Source organism: Perca fluviatilis, chromosome 1, assembly GCF_010015445.1.
Source record: "Perca fluviatilis chromosome 1, GENO_Pfluv_1.0, whole genome shotgun sequence".
Taxonomy (NCBI): domain Eukaryota; kingdom Metazoa; phylum Chordata; class Actinopteri; order Perciformes; family Percidae; genus Perca; species Perca fluviatilis.
This window is the reverse complement of record NC_053112.1, coordinates 27,273,748-27,298,482: the sequence shown is the minus strand read 5'-3', so window position 1 is coordinate 27,298,482 and position 24,735 is coordinate 27,273,748. Positions and strand designations below refer to the sequence as shown.

The window sequence follows — 24,735 nt, the reverse complement described above, 5'->3', positions numbered from 1 at the left end:
GGCCCTGATTGGAGAAAATCGACCGGGAGCGGTGAAATTTTGCCAATGGCACTACAGGCTGTAGGAGGTGACAGAGGAGCTGTGTTTTTTTTTTGTTTTTTTTTACATAATTCATGTAGTTCTACTGGAACATAGGGTCAGTTTCAGCAAATATGACAGAAAGTTAGTTTTATAAGACTTACCTACTGCATCTTTAAGTATTGCAAGTAGTTTATTTTAAAATGTTCTATTCAAGTACTAAAAGTAAAAATACAAGTATTGTGTTATGTAGTTATTAAAGAAAGCAGTCACATTTTGAATATCATATTGTTGGAGTTCAACTTTTTACTTGGTATTAAGACTAAAATACTGAAATAAAATGTGTGATGTAGTGGAAAGTTAGCAAGCTAGCAAAATACAGATAAACTAGCAGCTTCACATCACAGGGTCAAATGGTTAACATTCAGGACTCACTGCAGACTCAAACAACTCATGAATAGTTTAATCTGCTGCAACAATAGCTAAATAGAAAGAGTACAAACTTACATCGTCTCTGACTTCTGAACGGGCAACTATAATGAAAAGAAACACGACGCGATCTTGGGGATTTCTTACGTAACTTACGTAGCCGTAACTACGCACGTAACCTACCCAGTCTCCGTAGCGTGAGGAATTCACAACAGTAACGAGTAACGATGCATCACATAAAAAATGTATCGGAGTAAAAGTATTAAACTCATCGAAAATATGTGCTAAAGTAAAAGTGGAAGTAGGAGAAAAAATAATACTCTAGTAGAGTACAGATACAGCTTTTTAGTACTTAAGTACAGTAGTGAAGTAGCTCTACTTCGTTACTATACAGCTCTGGTTATAGCACTAGTGCCTTTCACATGAAATCTGCTTGTTTATTGAAATTCAAGTCAAATTCAGATTGAATAAGTAATGTTTTTTATAAAGGGAAATTTCATAAATGTGTTTACCGGTACATCCTTGACCTGTTGGTGGATCATTTAAAAGGTCTGCAACAGCATCGGGACACCATCATATTCTTGTAAGGTAATTTTCTATTTGTCACTTTACTAACTATAGCTTCTGTTTTGTACAAAGCAACACCATGGTTATAGGCCAGCAGTAGTCGATGGCAGGTGATGATGGGAGGTGACAGACAACAGGTCACAGCAGAAATCCTCTTTGGAAAAGAAGGATTAGGTGACCTTCTACTAAGAGGCAGAAAATAAATGCTGAAGTTGAAGGTCTGTAATATTTGTCCTTTACATTTTGTATATAGTCATACATTTCAATGAAGAGTTGGACTGATAAATACAATAGAATAACACTTTATTATCTTTGGCTCACCAAAACATTACAGTAAAGCAGCAGAACATGTAACATATAAAACAAGTAACATGCAGCGATTTGATCATGTCTCCAGTTCAAAGTGATCAACTTCTACAAGAATTATAAATCATAAAATTCTAAAATACTTCAAATACTCTTTAATTATTTTATAGGTCGTGTTAAACTCTCTGATTAATATATAATTTAGAAAAAATTGTCTTGTTTCTGAATTGTCATACTGGCTCCCATTCTACTGTCAATGCTATTCAACGTATATGCAGGGTTGGAAATGACTTAGGACTCTTGGGGGGTCCCCTAAAATGTAATTATAAAAAATACTGAAGACTACCTTGCTACACTATATACTGCAGGCAAAATTATATTGACATATTTTGAAGGTGGGATAATGGTCTTGGGATGTTTTTCATGGTTTGGGCTAGTCCCAGTATTGTAGTGGTGTCTGGAGAAGTGGATTGGCTATAATCTAACAGGTAACCCTCTAATTCTGGAGCAACAAAGTTACAGCACCTTATATAAATCCCTGACATGACAAAGTGGATAACAGGTCATTCATTCCTTGAGCAAGGAAGTTAACTAAGTTACCTAAATCCACCAGGTGTACTCATTAGGGCAGCACCATGCACCTTCAAAGGGTTTGATCAAATACAAATGGCATTTCTCATCCCTTATGTTAATGGTATTTGTAAAACAACTAGCCGCTGGATTGAATAATAATGATGTCTATAAAGACTGTACCTACATTAGATGGTTTACTTTGTTTTAATGGCTTTCAGTCATGTTAGAATATCTTTTTTTTTTTTAAACGTGTCCCTAAAGATTTTAGTTCAGGTTATAGATTGACTACTTTAATGCAACTTTTGATATAGGAACACCAACTCCAAATATTTTACTATAATAAGCAATTATTATGGAGAAATAAACATAATCAAAGCACTTACAGGATTTTCATTAGGGATTTCACTCTTTGTGAGGCTTCGTTTTTGCCGCGTTCAACAATAACATACGTGTCTGCAGGGTTCGAAATGACTTAGGACTCTTGGGGGGTCCCCTAAAATGTAATTATAAAAAATACTGAAGACTACCTTGCTACACTATATACTGCAGGCAAAATTATATTGACATATTTTGAAGGTGGGATAATGGTCTTGGGATGTTTTTCATGGTTTGGGCTAGTCCCAGTATTGTAGTGGTGTCTGGAGAAGTGGATTGGCTATAATCTAACAGGTAACCCTCTAATTCTGGAGCAACAAAGTTACAGCACCTTATATAAATCCCTGACATGACAAAGTGGATAACAGGTCATTCATTCCTTGAGCAAGGAAGTTAACTAAGTTACCTAAATCCACCAGGTGTACTCATCAGGGCAGCACCATGCACCTTCAAAGGGTTTGATCAAATACAAATGGCATTTCTCATCCCTTATGTTAATGGAATTTGTAAAACAACTAGCCGCTGGATTGAATAATAATGATGTCTATAAAGACCGTACCTACATTAGATGGTTTACTTTGTTTTAATGGCTTTCAGTCATGTTAGAATATCTTACTTTTTTTGTGTCCCTAAAGATTTTAGTTCAGGTTATAGATTGACTACTTTAATGCAACTTTTGATATAGGAACACCAACTCCAAATTTTTTACTATAATAAGCAATTATTATGGAGATATAAACATAATCGAAGCACTTACAGGATTTTCATTAGGGATTTCACTCTTTGTGAGGCTTCGTTTTTGCCGCGTTCAACAATAACATAGGTGTATGTCTTGTAGGCAAATATCACATAAGGCTAGAGAGCTTCAGAGCCCATGTGCACCTAATGTCCGCATGTTCTGTATTGAACTACAATATCCTATCTCATTGACTCTAAAATAGTGACGTCAACGAACAAGAAAGCAATTAAGACCTCTCACATAATTGGTAAAAATGCTCTGTAATAAATATATTTAAGTTGTATAATGTGTTTAAGTTTACATATCCCTCGTACCTTTTGCAGTTGAATGCATGAATTTTTGTTAGTTTTCTTATTTTTTGTTTCAGGTATAATTACAAGCTGTTATAATGATAATTTTTCAATTTGATCATCTGATATTTTATCTATTATGCACAATGTTTTGTAATATTTTATATATGATCAATAACGTCCTGTAAACGTAGTTATGAAACTTTCGAATACAGGTTTTGTAACCGAGACGTCCCGACCAATCAGGGCACGACTTTGCTTTTCACGTGACGATATTTTTTTATGTAACAATCGGGTGGCTGTCGGTCCACTACACTGTGAAGGACCGCGGCAGCTAAAGAAATGAATATAGGCTACACGTAAACAGAAGAAAAACTACATTACATTTATTTTTTTTGACGCTACAATGTCGCTCCAACCGCAAGTGGAGGACGCACCGGAGGAGAGAAGCGCCTTCTTCATTGGCACTGACTCGGACAACGTCTCGGAAGGGCAGGACCACCATCAACTTATACTACAAAAAGCCAATGCTTTAGCTTCGGAAAACTGCCTAAAAGAAGCCATTGATTTGTTTTCAGTGGCTTTGCAGTATGGCCCTGTGCGACCAGAACAATTAAGCACCTTCGTGGACTGTATCCTCCGCAACTTTAAGAGAAAAGCGGCTGTACTAGACTCACTTTCGGGCCGGGGTCGCGAGGCAGGGGATAGCTGTGTGGACGATGATGTGTTTGACTGTCCTAACTGTCATAGCTTTTTAGGTGAGCCTGTGACCATAGCCTGTGGTCATTCGTATTGTAAAAGATGTTTACGACGACGGCTGCTCTCCAAATGTAGGCTGTGCAATGCACCCGTTAGCGGCGAGGAGAAAGCGAATATAATGCTGTGCGGACTTTTAGAAAAATGGTTCCCCGACGAGCTGAAAAAGTCTAAAAAGATATGTGAAGTGGATGAGCTATGTAGAAGAAGGTGCTACCAAGAAGCTGTGTCGCTAGCAACCGATGTTATTCAATGTGGTAAGTGTTGTTAAAATAACCCTATGTGCATGTTTTAAGGTGTAAGAGGGAGGTTCTCTGGTGGTGTGTGTCTGCTGCGCACTCTCAGTGAGGATGGTAGGAACATGTGTCACTGGGACGTTTTCTATGTAACTATTATACAACGTTACTTGAATATGAACACGGTATCATGATATTCTTTGTTGTGGACACCAACGGGCTAAGTAGAGTACGTTTTACTGGCCAACATTTTGAAAACCTAGCTACTCCATGCGTGGTACTGGTTACAGTCTCCTCCCATTATCTGCCGTGTAAGCTGGTCCTGCTTACGAAAGTTCACCAGCTGAGCATGCGCGCTCTGTGCAAGTTGCATAAGGCAGTTACGTGGAGCAGGTTTTGTAATTTATCAAAGGGAGGGCTTCTGTGTTTTGTAACTGTTATATCTGTTAGGACATACAGTTTCATATACATTCCACAAGAGGATGAATACGCCATTGGTGGGTAAAGTTATGAGTCAGGGTTGGTGGTCCAGATAGACACTCAGCCAGGCAGTGAGTTTGCTTTTGTAACAGTTCCTAACGTTATGCAAGGAGAGACACGAGGCTATTTCTGTGGCAGAAGATTGTGTGCAAATCCCAGTAAAAGCTTGTATAGGTGAAGTCAATGAGATATGTCACTTTCACCAGTAACAACAATGAGCTAAAGTGCCCTTGAGCAAGGCACTAAACGCCCAGATGTTCCAGTTGAGGTAACCTGAATTTGGAAACGGCCTGCAAGTTAACTGAGCAGTTCCTGCATTAAAAGAAGTTGCAGTGTTGTTAGTATCACGACCTTCCTTTCACTGCACTCTGAAGGACTAGGCCTCTTTTACAGCAGCCGTTTTGACACGTCATTGCAGGACAAACGCAGGTGCCCATGTATGATTTAGGTGGGCCCTGGTATGAACTACCATGCAGGCCCTACTTACTGGAATGGCTGTGAATATAGAATGTAAATAATGGATAATGAACGTAGGGCTGGGCGATAGGGAGAAAATCAGATATCACGATATTCTCTGACCAAATACCTCAATATTGATATTGCTGTGATATTCTAGGGTTGACAATTGGTGCTTTAACAACATATCTTCACACTTTAGTAATCATCAGTAATCTGGACATAATGTCTAAGTGGGGGAAAAAGCAAATAATAGAACAACTAGAACAGTCTGGTAATCACTTTACTGTAATGCAGCCTTTAAAACCAGTAAAAGACACCACTTATGTCATATCACGATATTACGATATCCAAAATCTAAGACAATATCTAGTCTCGTATCACGATATCGATATAATATCGATATATTGCCCAGCTCTAAATGGACGGATCTTCCGGTCAAGTAAAGCCAATGCCGGAGTGGCTTAAACCTGCATCGTATCTAATTTCCATCAGGGGGCGACTCCCCAGGTTGCAGAAAGTCAGATTACATGAAAGTCTGTAAAAAATGACCCTATTTCTCTCACTTGATGGTAGCTGCCATGTGCAGAAAAATTTCAACTTTAGTCCTTGAAGAAAGTAGTCTTATTGATGGATTGCAGGTAAACTTAATCCACTAATATAATTAATTTGTTAGTAATGCCTGATTTTAACACGATCCACATCCACAGGTATAAATGGTCATGTACATGTTTATACTTAATTATTATTACAAGTAATTTAGCCATTTTTGAAAGTGTTTAGAGTTGGTTTAGGCTTGTTAATATTGCTTGCTATTGATTTTGAGTACATGCCAATGCTTGTAGCTCTTGTGTCCCCTTTAATACAACTAGGAACAGAAATATAAAATGCAGTCTTCTCTTTATGTCCTTGTGACTTATTTGTCTTTTGCCTTGTTTGCTGAGAATTCACTGACAAAGTTAATATATAATTTAGGTTTATCATGTGGTTATGCAACGTATGACTTACAGGAACTGACAGAGGTTTAAAACGTTGTGCTGAGGTAAACACTATCTAACCATGCAAGTAAGGGCGGTTGTAGGTTTGCTCATTAAATTAAAGGTAATTTGATGTAGTCAGTATAATTTAGTATGATGTTACTTGTGTTTAAACTAAAATGCTGTGCTTTCCAATATTTAAAGATACATATTCAAATAAAACCCTTTTCTTATAGCTAATAAAAGATTTTTCTCCCCCCTCTTCCTCATGTCTTAGATCCAGAGACGACAGCGTTGGCACGACTGTCTCGGGCGGAGGCTTACATGGCTCTGAAACAGTACCGTCCGGCTTTAAAGGACACAGAACTTAGTCCCTGGTTCAGCTGTTCTGCTGAAGTAGGTTACTTACTGATACTGTAGTCATTTGTTAAACCATGCTACAGAAACGTTATTTCATATTGAAAATCTCTTCTATTAGGCAAATGGTCACTATCGGTATGACTTTATGACGAGAGGCTAATCGGATCAGAGAGTCAGATATGGTACCTAATTTAATGTATTTTGTTGGTGCTGTAAGGATTGTGACATTACCAGGTTGTGTACGCATGCTCACACACCTGCCTCTCCTTACGAGAGACTGGCATGTGTTCATTCTGCACGTCAGTCTCTTCTGATATATTGGCCAGCCGGTCATTACTAAGCCACAGACAGGGAGCACCTCATTTGTCGTGTCATTGTATTATAGTTACAAGTTTAGTGGAGACCGGTTTACAGACGTCAGATACACAGAATCATGTTTATTCATTCATTAGCTTTGTTCTAGAATAACCGTTTTAAAAGTACATTTTTGATGTGCGTCTTGGCGGATGAATTTCCTGAATCATAGCCCAAGAATAATTTCTTAGCAGGGACCCTGTTTGTTTGTTTGTTTACAAGGCATATTTTTACGACTTCATGCTATTTTTCGTATTGTATAAAAGGCCTTCTATTTCGCGTAAATAAGTTACAAAAGAGTATCGTGACTAGAGTTCTTCTAGACCATGACTGAGAATGCAGTGATTAAGGTCAAGCTATTATTGACTATTACATCAGTAACATGAGACCAAATGTCTGTGTTGAAGCCTAAGAAATGCGTTATCTGTGGTGCAAAGTATATCATGCAAAATAAAGCGTATTTCGTATTGATTTATTTAACAGCATGAATGTATTGCATTTAATAAAAATCTGGTCTTCTTAAATTACATGAAAGCATAAACACTTACCAGCAAGAGCAAAGTTGATAGTCGTTGTGTGCAAAAAAATCGATTCACATTCGAATCTCGATTCAAGCTCTACCGATTTCAAAATTGATTTTCTATTTTTTTTTATTGTATGTCTACTGCAATCATATGACAAAAGTAACTACATTTACATACTTTGAATCGAGAATCGTTTTTGAATCAAATTGATTTTGAATCGAATCTTGAGCCTAAAAATCTATATTGAATTGTGACATTTTCTGAATCGTGCACCCCTAGTTGATAGAGGTTTAAAGATGGACTGGTGTTTGTGTACACAGCAGTTAACTAAGCATGAGAGTGAATACACATGAACATAAATGCTGGTACGGTAGTATAACTCTACTTTTTTGTCCTTTCAGGCTTTGTTTAGGAAAGCTATGGTGCTGCATGAGATGGGCCAAGTGGACGAGTCCCTCCAAGTCTTCCTCCACTGTCTGGCTGTGGACGAGGACTTCCCCTGTGCTAAAAGACAAGTGGAAAAAGTGAGAGAATTAAAGAGAAAAAAGGTTTTGTCATTCTAAAGTCAGTCAGTTGAGTTGAAGTCACACGGTGTCAATGCAAGTAGGCTGGAGGAGCTGGCCTCACTGTAAGCCAAAGGTTTAAGTCAAACTTGTATCATTGCTTCAAGGAACCTAGGCACATGAGTGTCCCAATTTTTTTTATTGGATAGCCGGAAACGTAAAGCTCAACCATTATGATTTTTATTGCACAAAGCCGTTTGTTCTATTTTTCATAGCTAGCAAAATGTATATTATATTACATTGACTTAATGGAACCTCTTTTCATGGCATGGATCTTAACATTCCACTTAAGCTTTATGACTAAATAAACAGTTAAACCGGAAACAAGGTAGAGATGCTGTGTTTTAAAGGAATCCTGATGACCGTACCCTTGTATTTCTGTGTTTTTAATAAGATATTCAATATTAATGCAATTGAAAATGACTCCATCTTTGTTGCCCTTAGGCTTGGTGGTTCTGACGTTATGATAACTTTAGCAAAAATATCACGGTATTACGGTATTGAAATGACAGCTATAAATGTATTAGTTTTTTAAATGTCTGGGTAAAAAACAACTTTTTTTCCATTGAACATAATGTATTTTATTTTGAAACACACTGTGCATTGACCGGGAGAGTGATTTCTAAACTGCACTTTCTGTCCTTGAAGACTCATAAAACAGCTCATACCTTAGGAACGGTATGACTAATAAATTCTAGTGGTTTTGAAACCTGTGTCTTTTTCAAACCGCGGTATGCCTTGAAACCGGTAACCGGGCCATGCCTAGTTGCCCTCACAGAGATAGGACGAGGCATCCAAACGATGAAGAGCAAATGGTTACACGTGTACATGAGGTAAATGAGGTATTACATAAAAGCGATAACTAACTAAAACTGTATTGTCTGTTTGCAAAACTAACTAAAATAAAATTATAGAGTAAATGTCCATAGTTTTCGTCTTTGTCAATGTCTTTCATAGAGCAAATATCTTTCAGAGTTGACATTTCCGACCGCAGACATATATACAGTTTCCGACTGGGCACCCAGAAATTCCGACATTCCATGGCAAATTGAACACAGCATAGTCCATGGCGTCTATATTTTGCTCACCGCACACTGTTTCGAGCCTTGAAAAAAACTTAAAAACATGTTAATTTCAAAGTACTTAATTTTTCTAATAAACTTGACAAAATCACTCTTTAAACATAATGTCTCCCTCACAAATGTGAAGACTTCTAAAATCCTATGTACAGGCTGACCAACTGAGTGCTGTTTACAGATCCTGTGTGGCCTGCTCTCCCCCACTGATGAGAATGTCAAGGTCGGCCTGAGGGAAACGACACTGAACACGTCGCCTCACTTGCGCAGTAAAAGCCTCGTGGCCGATGCCCAAGCTGGACCACACAGCCCCGTCCAAAGACAACACCAGGTCCGCACCGCCTCGGCCCACCACCATCTGGACAACCAGGAGGTACTAGCAGACTGAATGATGATACATGTTGTTTATCAATGAGTTGCTTCAATGCTTCTGTTGACACTTGTTTATAAGAGACAGTCATAATCTTCTCACCATTGGTCTTCTATAATTATTTAGAAACGCTGGGAAAGCCTGGAGCGGCCTGGTCTCAGCCGAGCTCATTCACTACGGATGCATGGCTCTAGTTGTGTTGAGGAAGGGCTCAAGAGAGTTTGCTCTGCTCCTCAGCTGGGCGACGAGGACAAGGCCAGCCTGCTGAAGAGGAAGTTGTCGGTGTCAGACACAGAACACTGTGTTGTGGACAATGGCAGTAGCAAGCTTAAAAAACAAGGTCCGTGGCCAATCCGGCAATTGCATTGCTTTATGTTCTTCCAAATGTATTAGAATTCAGGAAAATCGCTTCTGATTCTGTTCACATCAATATCTAATGTAAGAACTCAAAACCTATATTCTTAATGGTGCGTAAAATTTTAATTAATTGGACACTTTGACACTTTTGCAAGGAATAATATGATGGGTGGGGTAGACACTCAATTCAAATGAATAATAAGCAGATCGTATGTCCCAGAAACGTATATAATGAATTCTTAGCACCACATTTGTCAGTGAAAATAAATAGTGAAAAGCTTTCTTTTCTCTGGTTGACTTTAGGTGTGGCGAAAGGCTCCAAACAAAAGGCTGCCAAAGCTAAAACCTGCAGAAGGGTTCCTGAGGATCTGCTGGACGCCAATGACTTGGAGTGCTCTCTCTGCATGAGGTAAGGTCACACACTAGTGGGCCAAATGCACACATTGCACACTTGTAAATGACTGAAGTTTCAAATGAACACGTGGATGTTGCATCTCTGTGATCAATACAGGTTGTTCTATGAGCCTGTGACTACGCCATGTGGACACACCTTCTGTAAAAACTGTTTGGAACGCTGCTTGGACCATACGCCCCAGTGTCCCCTCTGTAAAGAGAGCCTGAAAGAGGTGAGAGACCACGCTGCATTTATTGAATCCCGATATTAAGTTTAGCCAAGTAAAATATGTTTCTTGCTTCCTGTTTTAATCATGAATTCATATCCTGCTCTGTCCAGTATCTAGCATGTAGAAAGCACATGGTAACAACCGTCTTGGACACGCTGATCAAACAGTATTGGAGTCAGGAATATGCAGAGAGGACTAAAACTCACCTGGAGGAGACCCAAGAGCTTTCTAAGTAAGAATGTCTGTCTCTGGCCTGGTTGATTCCAACACTCATCATCAGAAGTTTCTGTATGCAGCAGTTTCAGAGAGGCTCAAAGGGTCTAAAATGTTCTCTCCCTCTGTGCAGTCCGACGAAGAATGTGCCTATCTTTGTGTGTACCATGGCCTACCCCACCGTGCCTTGCCCCCTACATGTCTTCGAGCCACGTTACCGCCTCATGATTCGCCGCTGCATGGACACAGGCACGCGGCAGTTTGGGATGTGTATTAATGATCCCCAGAAAGGGTAAGCATACAAGCACAAACACATGCAAGCACATGGATTGGTATGAATTAAAAAATTATGTAATGATAAATACAAACAATTAATTATAATACGTTCTTAATGTTGTTCTAGAAGGTGTGGAAACTCTCTAGTCAGCTCGACAAAATGTATGCTGAATTGTCCATTTTGCAATTATTAGTTTATGTGGCATGTGGCCATGAGTCCCCTCATCAGGATCGGGAAATCAACTTTCCGGTCCCTGCCGACCCTGTAACTTCCTACAGACTCTGCTAGCCTGGGCTAGCTAGCCAACGGGCTGGTCAAGTTTGGCTGCCAAAACACAATTGTCCAAATAAACCAAAAACTAAATTGTGTCCATCCCTGCAGGTTTGTAGATTTTGGCTGCATGCTGACCATCAGGAGTGTCCATTTTCTCCCTGACGGACGATCAGTAGTGGACACCATCGGAGGAAAACGCTTCCGGGTCCTGTCCCGAGGAATGAAGGATGGTTACAGTACTGCTGACATTGAGCACCTGGGTGACGCCAGGGTAAGAACCACAATAACTATCGTTTGAATGATATTATCTAGTATGTTGTGCTTTTATAAACATACTCCATCCAAAATCGGGGTTTTAGATATATGAAACCACCTTTCAAGTCTGCAGGGGTTGATGTGGGGATTTTCTAGACATTCATTTATCATTCATTTCATCCAATTACTTTAAGGAATGTATTTTTAAGTTTAAAAAAATCCAAAAGTGACTGATCGACAAAAAAAAAATTGCATTAGGTGGAGGACAGTGACGAGCTAGAGAGGCTACAAGAGCTGCATGACGCGGTGTATGAGCAGGCCCGCGTCTGGTTCCAGAACCTCAAGATCCACTTCCACAACCAGATCCTGCAGCACTTTGGACCAATGCCAGAACGCGAAGCTGACATCCAGGTAAACATTCAGCACACTGTCCTTGTCCAGTTTTGCTTAAGGAGTATAATCTTTAACTACACATCAGTCAGTGCGTTTACATGCAGTTTAAAAAAACGATTATATTTGGGTTAAACGCCATGTAAACACCTTACCCCGGTTAAACTCAGAGTTCTAATAACCTGGTTAACAGAGGTAGAGAACTCCTTCAGTAACCGGGGTATTCCTCCATGTATACACCTTAACCGGGCTTCGATTGGTTTAAGCATCTGCGCATGCTTCAACTGCCCCTCCCCACTCCGCTGGGGTTGGTTTTTGAACCGGAAATAATCCGTCAGCGCTGTCGTAAACTAGTTGTAGTTGTCGCTATGACACCATACCACAAAACAGCGATGCCCATCGGCAGCGAGGAGCCTGTGGTCCATCTGTTTTGCATTGGTTCTCTTGCATCTACATCTACGTCTTATTACACACTAAAATTGCACTTTGCTGATATATTGGAGGGGTGAAATGAGTGGCTGGCATTGGCCTTATTAAAATGAATAACTAGAACTAGTAAACTGGAAAATGATACCTTGTGCTTAGTTTAACTTCTTTTGGGGTGTTGGGTTTCCCGAATACGAATTGATAGAAAAATTTGTATTTGTGGTGTTAGTGACTTAGAAGTAGTGGTTTGTGTCGCAGATCAATTTGTGAAAATCCTCTGCAGCAGTAAGTTGGAAGCATGTCACAGCTAAGCAGATGGTGCTGCAGAAACTATTAAGAACAAGATGTAGTTAACTGCCAACTTCCAGTGCATGTTGTCATCACAACTTTTTAAATAACCAGGTTAGGGCTGGGCGATAAATCGATTTTATCGATTAACTCGAATGTGTAGTTAACGTGGATTTGTTTAAATGAAAAATCGATTTTCTCCTTAACATCCGCCGACGCTCCCCTCTGGGCTCCCGTAGCTCCGAACGGGCTCATCCCTCCCCCCGCGCGTTTGCCATAGAGATACACAAACAACATGGCAGCGACAGGGACTAACATTAATTATTTTCTTAACCAGTCGTTTCATTACTTACTTATCTGTAATCTCCGCCAAAATGGCCGGCCGCTCGCGGTGCACTGTCCCCGGCTGAGAGTCACCTATTCTCGGATAACTGAACCACCAGCTACAGCTGACCTGAAGGAGCGCCATACGGGGCACCAGAGGCGGTGTTGAGGAACTCTTTTGCGGCTCAACACATCTACTAAATGCCTCTGATACAACCGAGCTGTGACGGAGGTCTGTAGCGGCTTAAACAACTTGCAATCGCTGCTCTGTAGCACGGAGCTCCGCTTCGACATTTGTTTTTATCGCTATGAAGGAGCTTGCTACAGGTATGCTACATTCAAGAGACCACCATGGGATGTTAACGTACGTTACTCAGCAACAGGTGAAAATAGGGGCAAGGTTGCGCAATAACGTTAAAATGATTTGAACTTTTAGCGAGGAACGAGAAGTGAATTACCTGTATGTGTGAAAACAGCTTTATCTCACGCATCCGTTTTGTTGTTGCTGAATATATAGCCCCCTTCCCCCCCCAAAAAAAACAAGCTCAAACCAATTTATATTTACACAAAATTGGCATGAATATTCATAATGGTATACATGCCCCATGTGTGTATGAATCAAAACAAAATAAAACTAGTTTTGACCATTTTCTTTGTCATCTGCAGATTGATTTTAAGTAGAGTGAGAAAAAAATCGATTTAAATCTTAAATCAGATTTTTTTTTTTTTTAAATCTGGGATTTTTTTTTTAGGCCATATCGCCCAGCCCTAAACCAGGAATGTGGCTGGCTTGGCTCGGTGGGTAGAGCAGGCGCACGTATATTTAGAGGTTTATGCCTCGACACAGAGGTCCAGGGTTTGACTCCGACCTGTGACGATTTCCTGCATGTCTCCCCCCCCCCCCTCTCTCTCCCCTTTCTTTAAAGGTGGAAAAAGCCCAAAAAAATAATCTTAAATAACCAGGTATGCAGATAATCAAAGGAACACCAATCAATACAAACTATTGTTATCTACTATATCATTATCCGAATCGGTAGCAGCTGTTCTCTAGCAGTAATTTACTTCAAAGTACTTTACGGTTTCTAAGGCTTTTATTACCTTGTCTGACACAGCAAGACGCTGCCGATTATTCTGTCTAATCTCATGACACACTCGCCTTTCGGGGAAACCCACATTACCATGGATTCACCTTCCTCAGACGTTCTAATACCGGAACTCAGTTGTTGTGTGTGTGCTCAGCTCTGGCTCGTAGCCTGCAGCGCCGAAAGGGATTACAGCTGCGCTATTAGGACAACCCCGGGGCGGAGTCCATTGACAATAAAGGCTAAAGAGCTTTATGGGGGCTCCCTACCTAATCCCACCAGCCCTGTTGCATCAGAAGAGTGTCATGAAAAGAATCTCCAACTCTATCATGTCTACATGCTACAAAAGGAAAGCATTGACCATGATTTTTGGTGTTAACATAACTTCAGAAAAATGTATTGTTCCAGGGAAAAATACAGCAGTTCTTTAGCTAATGGCCAGTGTAAAATGTAGCACAGCCATAGTAGACATCATTAACTTGAGATTCTTAGAGGAGTTAAGCACATTCTGTAACTGGCTCAGGGCTGTTTCAGCCATGTCATTTTGACGCAGACATGCATTCATCTGGCAGATTATGTATTATGTAAAACAACATTCTTGTTTGAACTTATTCCAGTGTTGTAGGGCGGAGTATATACACAATCCGCAATCAATACAAAATGAGTACTTCACTTCAATACCAATTGTGTAACTGGAAGTATCACACGCATACTGGAAATCTTTAAATCGGAAACAGCTACAGGCCTGGGGTAACTGCAGAAATGGTTTGGTTTGTGCAAGAATGTAGCGGCACAAAACTCTGTATGGCAGCAGGAGCTGTGCACAACTATTTTCACACACAAATATCTAATACGGTTCCTCCTCTCTTCTAGGCAACTCCTAATGGTCCAGCGTGCTGCTGGTGGCTGCTGGCTGTTCTGCCTATCGACCCACGCTACCAGCTGTCTGTCCTCGCCATGACCAGCCTCAAAGAACGCCTGGTGAAGATCCAGCACATCCTCACATATCTGCAGAGCATCCCCAACAACTAGAGCTTCTTCTTCTCATCACCACCGCAACCATCCTTTAAACTTTGAAATGACATTCAAGCAACCCTGTAACAACATTTCGCCAACTTTTGTTTCTACTGCCATCTGATCCTTCAACTTTTCTTTTTGCAGCTAAAAGTTTTACAGTTCTTCACATGAAGCCTACACTTGCTAAAAGCAAAAGCTGAAACATCCTTAAACTGTGGGCAAACCACCTCAGGGATACTTTCGCTGAGGCACATTTGTTTGTGACTGGGAAATTATGAAAAAAAAGAAGAGAAATATGACAAACTATTCTCATCTGCTCGCATTGTTAATGCTGTTTATTTTTATAACGACGTCCCTGAATGACCCTGTTGAAAAGAGAAGAGCAGTTCCTACTCCACTTTGTTGATATTTTGTTGATGCGGCAATAGAGAGAAGTATATCCAACAATCAATCTTGAGTATACCTTCTTTAAAGATGGCACTTTGCTGAGCTGAGGTGAAGAGAGTATTATAGTTTGTGTTGTATCGTCTCTGATGACCAGTGACCTTTTTGTTGTTTTGTATGCTGATTTGATTTATGTTAATATGGAGGAGGCATGATGTGATTTGTAGAACGAAATCCAAAATGCAGGAAGTCCAAAAACGTTGATAGCAAGATGTGGTTTAAAAGAACCATTGAAAAGAGATTTATGCAAAACCAAGTGCAACTAAAGACTGTCGCATGTGTACCAAACACTCATGAAAGTATTAATCTTTATCTTCCGAGCATCACGTTTTCTTCGTACTCACTCCCCCCACATGCCTACAATGCACAACTTCCATCGCTGCCTGTTAGTAGTGGCAAAGGACCCTCCTGTTAAAAGAATGCGATGATCTGTGTGTTTTTTTTCTTTTTCTGTTTTCCACCTTGAGATTCTTCCCAGATGTCATGTAAAGGCATTTTGTCTCTTCTAACATCATGTCAGAAGAACACTATATGGCCCTGGAATCTCGTCTTGAGTCTATGCTTTTTAAACGCTTTTCTTTCTCTCACAGTTAACCCTAAGTCGTATGCACTATTAAAACAAACAAAATGTTTGTTTTTGTTATGGACCTTATGGAGATCCTGGTGGAGTGCGACGACGAGAAGTGTTAAAGATCTAGTGGTTCTGTTGATGTATTTCTTATCTCCTCCAAACCAAAAGCTTCAACTACTCATTACATTAACTTAAACTGAATTAATTTATATGTTAGAATATACAGTATTTGTACATTCTGACCACGTGTTTGTATGAGAAATTCTAAAGGGGTTTTGCAATATTATGACGAATCAAAACAAGACAAAAACATAATGTGTACAACTAATGGGTTACTTAGCATTATTCTTCATTCAAAGCTGCCCTCTAGTTGGAGGAGAGAGGACGGTACCTGCAGCGCTTCAGTCGGGACTGCATTTGCCTTACGCCATTTTGCATTGATATTTTAAAACACGGTATGTTGGCTGGGTTACCATTCCTTTTTGCCATAGCGTGAAGTATGCTTGAATTTTTATTCTTCCTAAGTTAGTAGAAGGCACTAATTGTGTATAAATAAATCTTAGAGAAACAATTCAAGTCAAGTCTGTTGTATGTAAATCATCTGGGGGAAAAAAGGCTTTTTGGACAGATCTAGCTTTTTGGGCAAATGTTAAGTTATCAATTTTCAATAATAAAAGCACTTGTTTTTCAACTTCACGCACATTGTCCACTGTTTGACCCATTAAATGGAAGATTTTGAGCAAGCTGTTTGCAGCTTTATCCTCACAGCAAGGATCCACTTTAAAGCCCCCCAAACTTTTTTTCCAACAGAGCCCCGCCCACTTTAAATCAGCCAGAAGAGCACAAAAAAAGAAAGAAACACCAACCTCAAATGTGAAATAACCAAACGTTTATGGGTTAAACTTTGGCAGAGTTCATGTAGGACTCCATCACACAGAGTAAAAATCAGTTGAGAATATACATTTTTGGGGCCTTTAACACATTCATATGCAAGATAAGTCTACTACAGTCTCTTATAAAACCTGAAGTTAAAATGTAATCAGTTTGTAATGAAAATGAATATGGCTATATTTTGGAGACCTGTAGGGTATATACACTTTCTAACCACAAGGGGGCCACAGTGCAGCATTATTGTTACATACAGTAAAGCCTTTCATAACTCACCCTTTACCCTCTGTACTTACTCAACCTCAACTTTTATTATGAAAACATAAACAAATCCCTTTACTATTTTTTTTTTTTTACAATCAGACATTTCAAATATATAATGCCACAGAAAACAAATTACAATAGCGAAAGGAGAATCCACTGTTGTATGCTCCACTTCTTCCATCAGAGGTCATCGTGCAGAAAGCATCATAACAAACTCTGTAGAGGGAGACAGAGAGAGCAGTGGATCCACCGATAAGGGCTAATGACACTGTCATAAAAGGACAGCATGGGGCATGCAGCCACATCAATTTCAACCCATACCGGAAACTAACACAGCTCATGGTGTGTAATGTAATGACAAAATATTCTCCACCTCCATTCATCTCTTCTTGTCATCAATCAGTTTAAATAATAATCCGTTTGATTACCACTTGTTTCAGCTCGCTGTAGCCATTATTGCAGATTCACTTGTCAATCAAGACAGCTATAGATGTGTCCTGTCAATGAAAACTACAGCTGCAGACAGCTTGAGGCAGGTTTTACTAAATCAATCATGGCTATCTTGCATTTCCCATTGTCCTCCTGAAGCACTTTACTCTGGAAGACTTGTGATTGTACTATAGGTGTGGATCTATTGATTGACTGAGCACTAAAGCTTAATTCCAGATGAATCCACTAACATTATCTCTTGAGGTATACTCCTCTAACCATTTCCATAAGATAGAAGTCAACTGAGGGTAACAGCAGCTCCTAGATGTCCTAACACGTGAGTTTGACCTGTTAGCTGGATATTGAGAATGATCTTCACACTGCTGCTGTGGATGCTTGTTTTCTGCCCATGTGTGTGGATAAGCTGGACGGATCGCAACTCAAACGCTGCCCTAGGGGCTAATTGATGATAATGAGGAGCACCTGTTTATCGATCCCTTCTGGAACTCTCATATGTTCCCAATAATTGTAAATTATTGGATTGCTGAGACAAGACAAACAGGGTCCCACCTCTAAGCCCTTTGTGTGCTGCAGCCTATAACAGCATGCATGCGTGGCTCATGGCGCCTACCTAAGTGCACATTGATGTGTATGTATGTGTTCATGTAAGTTTGTGTGTGAGATTGTGTCCCATTGAAGTGTTTATTTGCTCGCCAGGTAAATATGGTAATGACATTTCTGCAAAGTCCTTGAGCTGCCCAAGTGTGTGTTCTTTGTGTGACATGTGACAGGTGTCCAGGCATGTGTATCGATTGGCTTAATGCACTCCTGATTAGATTGGATTGGCCCTTCCAGCAAACCCACCTTGACTTAACCATCCCTCTTTTCCCATCTGACCCTTTTCCCGCCTGCTATACTAATTTTCTCCTTCTGTCTCCTTCGTCCTCAACCCATTCCAACGAGATTCATTGATCCCTTTGCTTTGTCCTCGCTAGTTCGTTCTTCCCTCCTGTACACCAGTGGTTACCAACCTTTTAAGTCTGATGTACTCCCACAGCCTTGATGATGATGAGCTAACCCATTCATCAACACCACATCCATCATGTTCCAAATGTGTTATGAATTGATTTTGAACTGTTTCTGTACTGTATGGATGCTATTTATTATTTAAAATAAATGATAGATTAGCAGAAAGCTAGATGTAACAATAATTTATCCATTCATTTTAGCAAAGTATTTCAACTGTTTTTACATTACCTTTAGCTAGGTCATACATTACCTTTATCTATTTCACATGTTCATCATTACTTATAGCTAAGTACAATATTTTCTCAAACAAAGGCTGGTAGACAAATAATGGCCGGGGTCGTGGTCAACCACGAACAAAGAAAGGCCGGCCCCAAATACAGGCCCGGTGGAAAAACAAGGGTGGATAAACTCACTCATCACTTTGTTGCTCTGGATTACTCATCTAAAGTGTTTTGTCCTATTTCAGTCACTGTGGCTGCATGTGTGTAAATATCCCAGCAAAACTGAATTTTGTAGTAACGTAGTAAGTGCCAACGGTAAGATGGCAGTAGATAAAAAGTACTATATGGGAACCCTGCAAATGTTAACAAGAAAAGCCTTGTTATGAAATGAATAGATTCTGTCTACTGAAACGTTACAAGGCTTTTAATTTGAAACACATAAAGTGTTTGCGTGTATGTTGAAGTTTGTACTTTAACATTTAGTAACATTAACATTAACAGTAACATTTTAACAGAGCAAACAGAGCAGGACAGAAAAGAAGGAAGCTTGATACTAAAATATGACCAAATATACTTATCAGAGGGAATTAGAAATCACCACCTCTCTCTAATATAAGCCTACTTTACATAAAGGTCTGGTACCCTCTGCATTTGAGGTAAATAAAGGCCCTGTCCACTTTTCAAAATGTACAGAATTTCAACTACTCCATTACTTTAATTATTTTATCCATTGCCATTAACTATCTATTTCAACCATTTCATTGATTTGTTTTATTATTATTATCAAATCAGAAATTAGTTGAAGTTATTTGTGGATTAAGTACCCCCTGGGCTACAAGTACCCTTCAGTACTGTACACCACCCACCCCCCTGTCTCAGTGTTAATTGTTTTAATGTCCTCTCACACCTTGCCTGAAGACTCCCCTCCAACACTCCCCCCAAGTCCCAACTCCCCCGCCCCCGGCTCACCATCAAAGTCAATGTTGCCGTCTTTGTTGAGGTCAATATCGCTGAGGATCTCCTCCAGCTCGCCTTTCTTCAGCTTCTCCCCCAGGAGGGTCTTCATGCCCTCCTTCAATTCATCAAGCGTGATCTTTCCATCACCATCACAGTCAAACTGCGACATGTGCGGTTAGTGGAGAGCAATGAGGTGGGGACATGAACATGTAGAGAGTAAGGAGAGACAAATAAATAGATCACAGAGGATCAGCGATGACACACGGAATAGAGAAGGAAAGAACAAGATTAAATGTCTCTGTGCTAATGAGGAGGTTGGTTACAATATGATGTGATGAATAGGGCGGAGAAATAAAGACAGGGGGCAAAAGATATCGAGAGACATACACGATCGTGTCATGCAAAAAAGAGTTTCACATTTATTTGTATAGTTACAACATGGCTGCATGAGGTCCCTGGGAGTCTAATAACAGCTTGAGTGTGCAGATGGGGCAATGCTGACTCATGAGGTGTTAGTACGGAAGTGAGAAAGACTTTTGAAGTGACTATGAGGGCAAAGTTGGGATGAGTTGAACATGTATTCTTATGTGTCACAGAGTACACTATGCTCTGAATTTGTGGACGTTTTTGTTGAATAGTACTGTTGTTGAGAGCTAATTCATTATTCCCCACAAATGGATTCAAACATCAGAACACGTGAATTTCTAGGCCATTGACGCGCCAGCAGGAGCTTGATGATGACGCACGTGGGATTGAGAAACGACAGGCACAATGGTAAATGACTATGCAGCCTTGCACTCTTAAAATAGAGGATGCATTTTGAAACCTTTTATGCAGAGGAATGACGCTCTCAGGTAGTCCAACTGATTCAGAAGGAGATTGGTTGGTTGACATAGAAATTTGGTTACAAAGCTCACTGTTCAAGATCAGTAAAGGGTGGGTTATTTTATTGACACTACTAGCTTTATAGCTCCAATTATTTGTTACATTTTAAGTTGTACATCCATACGCTGTGTGATATTTCCATATAGAAATCACATTTGTAATATTTTTTAAGTATTGTTTTGCCGTCATTTAAATGATCCCGCTTTGCTTTTAATAGGAGCCAAAATGTAGTCAAACTAAATGCCTGGGGATACATTTATAATATAGATAAATTAATCCTAGTAGCATATTGTACTCTCTCATATGTTTTCAGTTATTATCTTTGAGAGCACATTATCATGGTTGTCTGTTTTGCAGTTACTATTAGAAATCTATCATGTTGTAAATGTGTTCAATGGATGAACCCAAGTGTGTGAATCTGTGCTTATAAAATACCACAATCCCTTCATTTGTTTTGCTTGGTTGGAGACTATGTCACACCAGGGGTTGGCTTTGGGTGACAATCAATTCCGCATGTACAGTACCTGCCTCTGGTTTGATGTCAAAGAGAGCCACCAACTCAATAGATATTTCTTATAGACCAATGAACAAATTACAAATTAACAGGTGAGTCAAAGAGGTATGGAATATGGATGGTGACACTTTGGATGACAGGGACCAGGCTCCATAAAAATATCAGCGATATGATATGAATATTTTCCTTTCCGTTTCTTCTGCATTCATAGCCAGCTAGCCCTCTTCCCTCAGACTTGTTTACAAGTAAGAGCCATACACTTTTGGTACTCTCCAAGGAAAGGTCCTGTTGCACACTTCAAAGTACTGTCACAGCACCAGGACCCTTTCACTTGCTTGTAGTCAGAGTTCTTTAGAGTTCCAAGCCGGGGACCTCTTACCTGTTTGAAGGCACAGCGGAGCTCCTTCAGCCCGACCATATGAGCCGTCTCTGCCAGCATCCTAGGCCCCATTAACTCGCAGAAATCATCAAAGTCTACATGACCACCCCCTGCAGAAAGACAGGACACACACACACACACACACACACACACACACACACACACACACACACACACACACACACACACACACACACACACACACACACACACACACACACACACACACACACACACACACAGGTTGACTACCAAGTGACAAGTGCCTCCCTGGAGTGTCTCTGACATATGGATTCATGCATTAAGCATTAAGGTGTCTGAAGATATTGCCGCATGCAGTATGTCTTTTGTGTAATTATCTGACTAGTGACAGTGGTGGAAGAAGCTTTCAGATCCTAGACTTACAAACCTGCAGTCATTGACTTTTTTGAGCCATTTGGGGCTGAACAAGCTAAACACACGACATTGTCATTATGGTGATAATGTTAGCAGATAGTTGCTTACTTTGTTTTCAATTTAGTACTGGACAGGTTATGCATAGCAGGTTTTAAGTTGCTGTTTATGAGTGTGGTAAAAGTAAACCAAAACAGTTAAGTTGCAGGCCATAAAAAAAACCAAAAAAAAACAATGAGCTGAAAGATGCTTAAACCCTCGGTAGAGCATGAGGGGGATTGCTGTGTTGTTGATAACTCTCTTTGAGCAACCCCTTTTTCAAATTCGGCTGCATGTAGTAATTGGATCCATTGTTAATATAAAAATATTGATTAAAGAAGTTTTAATTAAAAGTAGCAACACCACAATTCAGCAATTCAGTCCAGAAAAAGTATTAGGTGCAAAATGTACTGAAGTATCACAAGTAATTGTACATATACAACACACATACACTGTAAAAAGTACAATATCTCCCTCTAAAGTATATACTCAAAGTACAAATACCATGACAAGTACTGTACCTCAATATTGTACTTAAATGCAGTACTTAAGTAAAGGTAGTACTACTGCATCTCCTGACTTAATACCAAGCTTCTGTGTGAAAAGTTGGTGAACGTCGTCAGTGCACGGAGGCGATAACAATGCATCCATCTATCTGCTCATTATGTTTCCTTCAACCCAGTTAGAACCAGTTTTGTTTTGTTTGATCCCCATGGTAATTATCAAAACAGACTGATAGAATGGGATGGCTCATGTTATTAGTTTGACAAAAGACAGGCTTATTTGATAGTGTAGACCAATAGACTCGGCCTGTTTTCATTAACTGGGCCTTTGGTCGATGTGAAAGACTACGTCAATAAAGCCATGCTGTCATTTTGTAGTTAAAAAAATGTTATCAGGGCTCAGTGTGTCAGGACTGCTGAGGATGAAAATCAAACTATGGCACTATGGCTTGTAGGGAAAGCACTTTTAATCATGTGTATATATATATATATTTATATATGTATGTATATATGTATATATATATATATATATATATATATATATATATATATATATATATATATATATATATATATATATATATATATATACATACAGTCTGTAGAGGATTCCTGACACCGCCTTCAAGAATTGGGCCTTAAGTGGGTCAGTTTATAATCATGGAGTGGAAAAATTCTCTCAAAAGTCTTATGAGATTATTATTATTTTTGAATTGATAGTGCAACGCTAGTTATATAAAAGACTGAATTTCATGGTATTAATGGCTCTGTAGGGATTATGCTACAGAGATTTAGCGTGGGATGTCTGAAGCTCATTCTACCTTATGGGTCAAATTAAGGCATCAATGAACAGATGAATAATTCATATTACACAGTATGCAACATAGCAGAAAATATAAAATGTAGTCACGACCAGCAAAGCCCTGATGTTGTGAATATTTCTCTTACAGTGTCCCTAAAAAAAGTTTTTTTCTATAGACAAACATCAAATATTGTTTCTGCTTGTTTCACTCATACATCCAATGTCTAGTGTGTAAAGCTTATATAATAATCAAAATCCGAGATGACAATTTTATGGCTGCAACATTACATCAATTTGTGAAGTGGCAATGAAAGATGATTTTAGACACAGGTCTCCCTGTAATTCAATACGATGTACAGTATTGTATTTATGGTCTGTAATGCTCCTTTTTTTTGCAATGGCGCACATCAGCTAGGAACATTAATGTGAGGTTAATGCAGCGGTGGCTCTCTCATGTGGTTGTCATTTTAACCACCTATAATAAGGAAATTATTTACACCTGGGACACGGCAGGTGAAACTAGTTGGCAGGACAGAAGCCAGCTGCACTCTCCTCCATGAGGATCACAGCTGAGAAACACTACTTTACTGTATCCAATGTGGTGCGACTGTGTTTTGACCAAATAATTACACTGTCACTGTGGACCCAAAGTTCAATATTTTTCTCATTATTAATGTTATTGTCCTCGGGGCTCAACGCTATGTTACATTTTTGAGTAAATTGATCCTGAAGCAGGCTCATACATATACATACATATAGACGTCTCAATATATCAAAAAGCCTATTAGTAATTACACTAGTACAGGCCTTTACAAAAATAAATAATTTAGATAAATTACATCTTTGTAATGGTATCTTGCCATATGTTTCATTTTTATGCATACATTTTATCTAGCCTATGTCTGATATTTTTTGCCTCCAAAACAATGGTTGTGTTTACAGCATCGAAAAAGACAACAGCAACAATATCCCTTTCCAAAAGCAATGTCTCAGTAGAAAATTGAGCAAATAGGGCAAAAAAGATGAAAAAACTAGATACCAGAGAGAAGTATGAAAGTATGTTGTTGAAATCATCCTTTAAAACGTAAGTCCAACTAAAATCACACAATAATCACCGAAAAATATGACAATAGGTTTTTTGAATATGTCGTTAATTGTTTGTTATTATTAAAAGGAAGAAAAAAGGTCTTTGTGGAAATATCAGAAATGCTCCTTTCCAGCTCAGCCGTGGAGGGGCGGATCCCTTGCTGTGTTTGATTGACAGGTGGCTAGATGAACTCTGCAGCAGGGGACAATCTAAACAAAGTTGGTTACACGTGGATTGCCAGACCTCCAGATCCCCATAGCGACACGTTATGGGCAGAGTTTTTTTTTTTTTTTTTCAGCAATGACATTGAAGAGCCAGGACCACACAAGCATCTAAACGAACCAAAATGACATTTA

The 24,735-nt window shown here is 39.4% G+C and overlaps 3 protein-coding genes across 4 annotated transcripts in view; 2 read left to right on the top strand and 1 right to left on the bottom strand.

Moving 5' to 3' along the window:
- The first annotated feature begins 3,571 nt into the window (after positions 1-3,571).
- On the top strand, positions 3,572-16,685 carry lonrf1l (LON peptidase N-terminal domain and ring finger 1, like). Of its 2 annotated transcripts, none has more exons than XM_039802799.1 (12): positions 3,572-4,310; positions 6,480-6,598; positions 7,842-7,964; positions 9,261-9,452; positions 9,576-9,789; positions 10,110-10,215; positions 10,318-10,432; positions 10,540-10,661; positions 10,776-10,934; positions 11,301-11,463; positions 11,706-11,858; positions 14,831-16,685. In XM_039802799.1, exons 1-12 carry the CDS (start codon positions 3,704-3,706, stop codon positions 14,987-14,989), a joined length of 2,232 nt encoding a protein of 743 aa, XP_039658733.1. In that variant the 5' UTR covers positions 3,572-3,703; the 3' UTR covers positions 14,990-16,685. The 2 variants fall into 2 exon arrangements, with proteins under 2 accessions (XP_039658733.1, XP_039658743.1); XM_039802809.1 differs by lacking the exon at positions 3,572-4,310 and adding an exon at positions 4,465-4,786.
- Positions 16,686-16,858: 173 nt separating this feature from the next.
- The window catches only part of cabp4 (calcium binding protein 4), a 23,788-nt gene continuing 15,911 nt past the window's right edge, over positions 16,859-24,735 (bottom strand). Inside the window, exons 7-9 of the mRNA XM_039802859.1 lie at positions 21,556-21,665; positions 19,790-19,937; positions 16,859-17,357 (exon numbers count right to left, since the gene is read on the bottom strand). Coding sequence (XP_039658793.1) covers positions 17,329-17,357; positions 19,790-19,937; positions 21,556-21,665 — 287 coding nt within the window. The 3' untranslated portion in view covers positions 16,859-17,328. The remainder of the gene's footprint in view (positions 17,358-19,789; positions 19,938-21,555; positions 21,666-24,735) is intronic.
- Positions 24,719-24,735, top strand: part of doc2d (double C2-like domains, delta) — a 72,782-nt gene continuing 72,765 nt past the window's right edge. Inside the window, exon 1 of the mRNA XM_039802846.1 lies at positions 24,719-24,735. This exon is cut by the window's right edge and continues 3 nt beyond it. The gene's annotated coding sequence lies outside the window, so the exon portion shown is untranslated.

What these genes read in the sequence shown, in the direction of transcription:
- lonrf1l (XM_039802799.1), top strand. Translation starts at nt 3,704, where the DNA reads ATGTCGCTCCAACCGCAAGTGGAGGACGCACCGGAGGAGAGAAGCGCC. An exon ending in CTAAAAGACAAGTGGAAAAA is followed by an intron (nt 7,965 to 9,260) that starts GTGAGAGAATTA and finishes TGCTGTTTACAG; the next exon opens with ATCCTGTGTGGCCTGCTCTC. An exon ending in GAGACCCAAGAGCTTTCTAA is followed by an intron (nt 10,662 to 10,775) that starts GTAAGAATGTCT and finishes CCCTCTGTGCAG; the next exon opens with TCCGACGAAGAATGTGCCTA.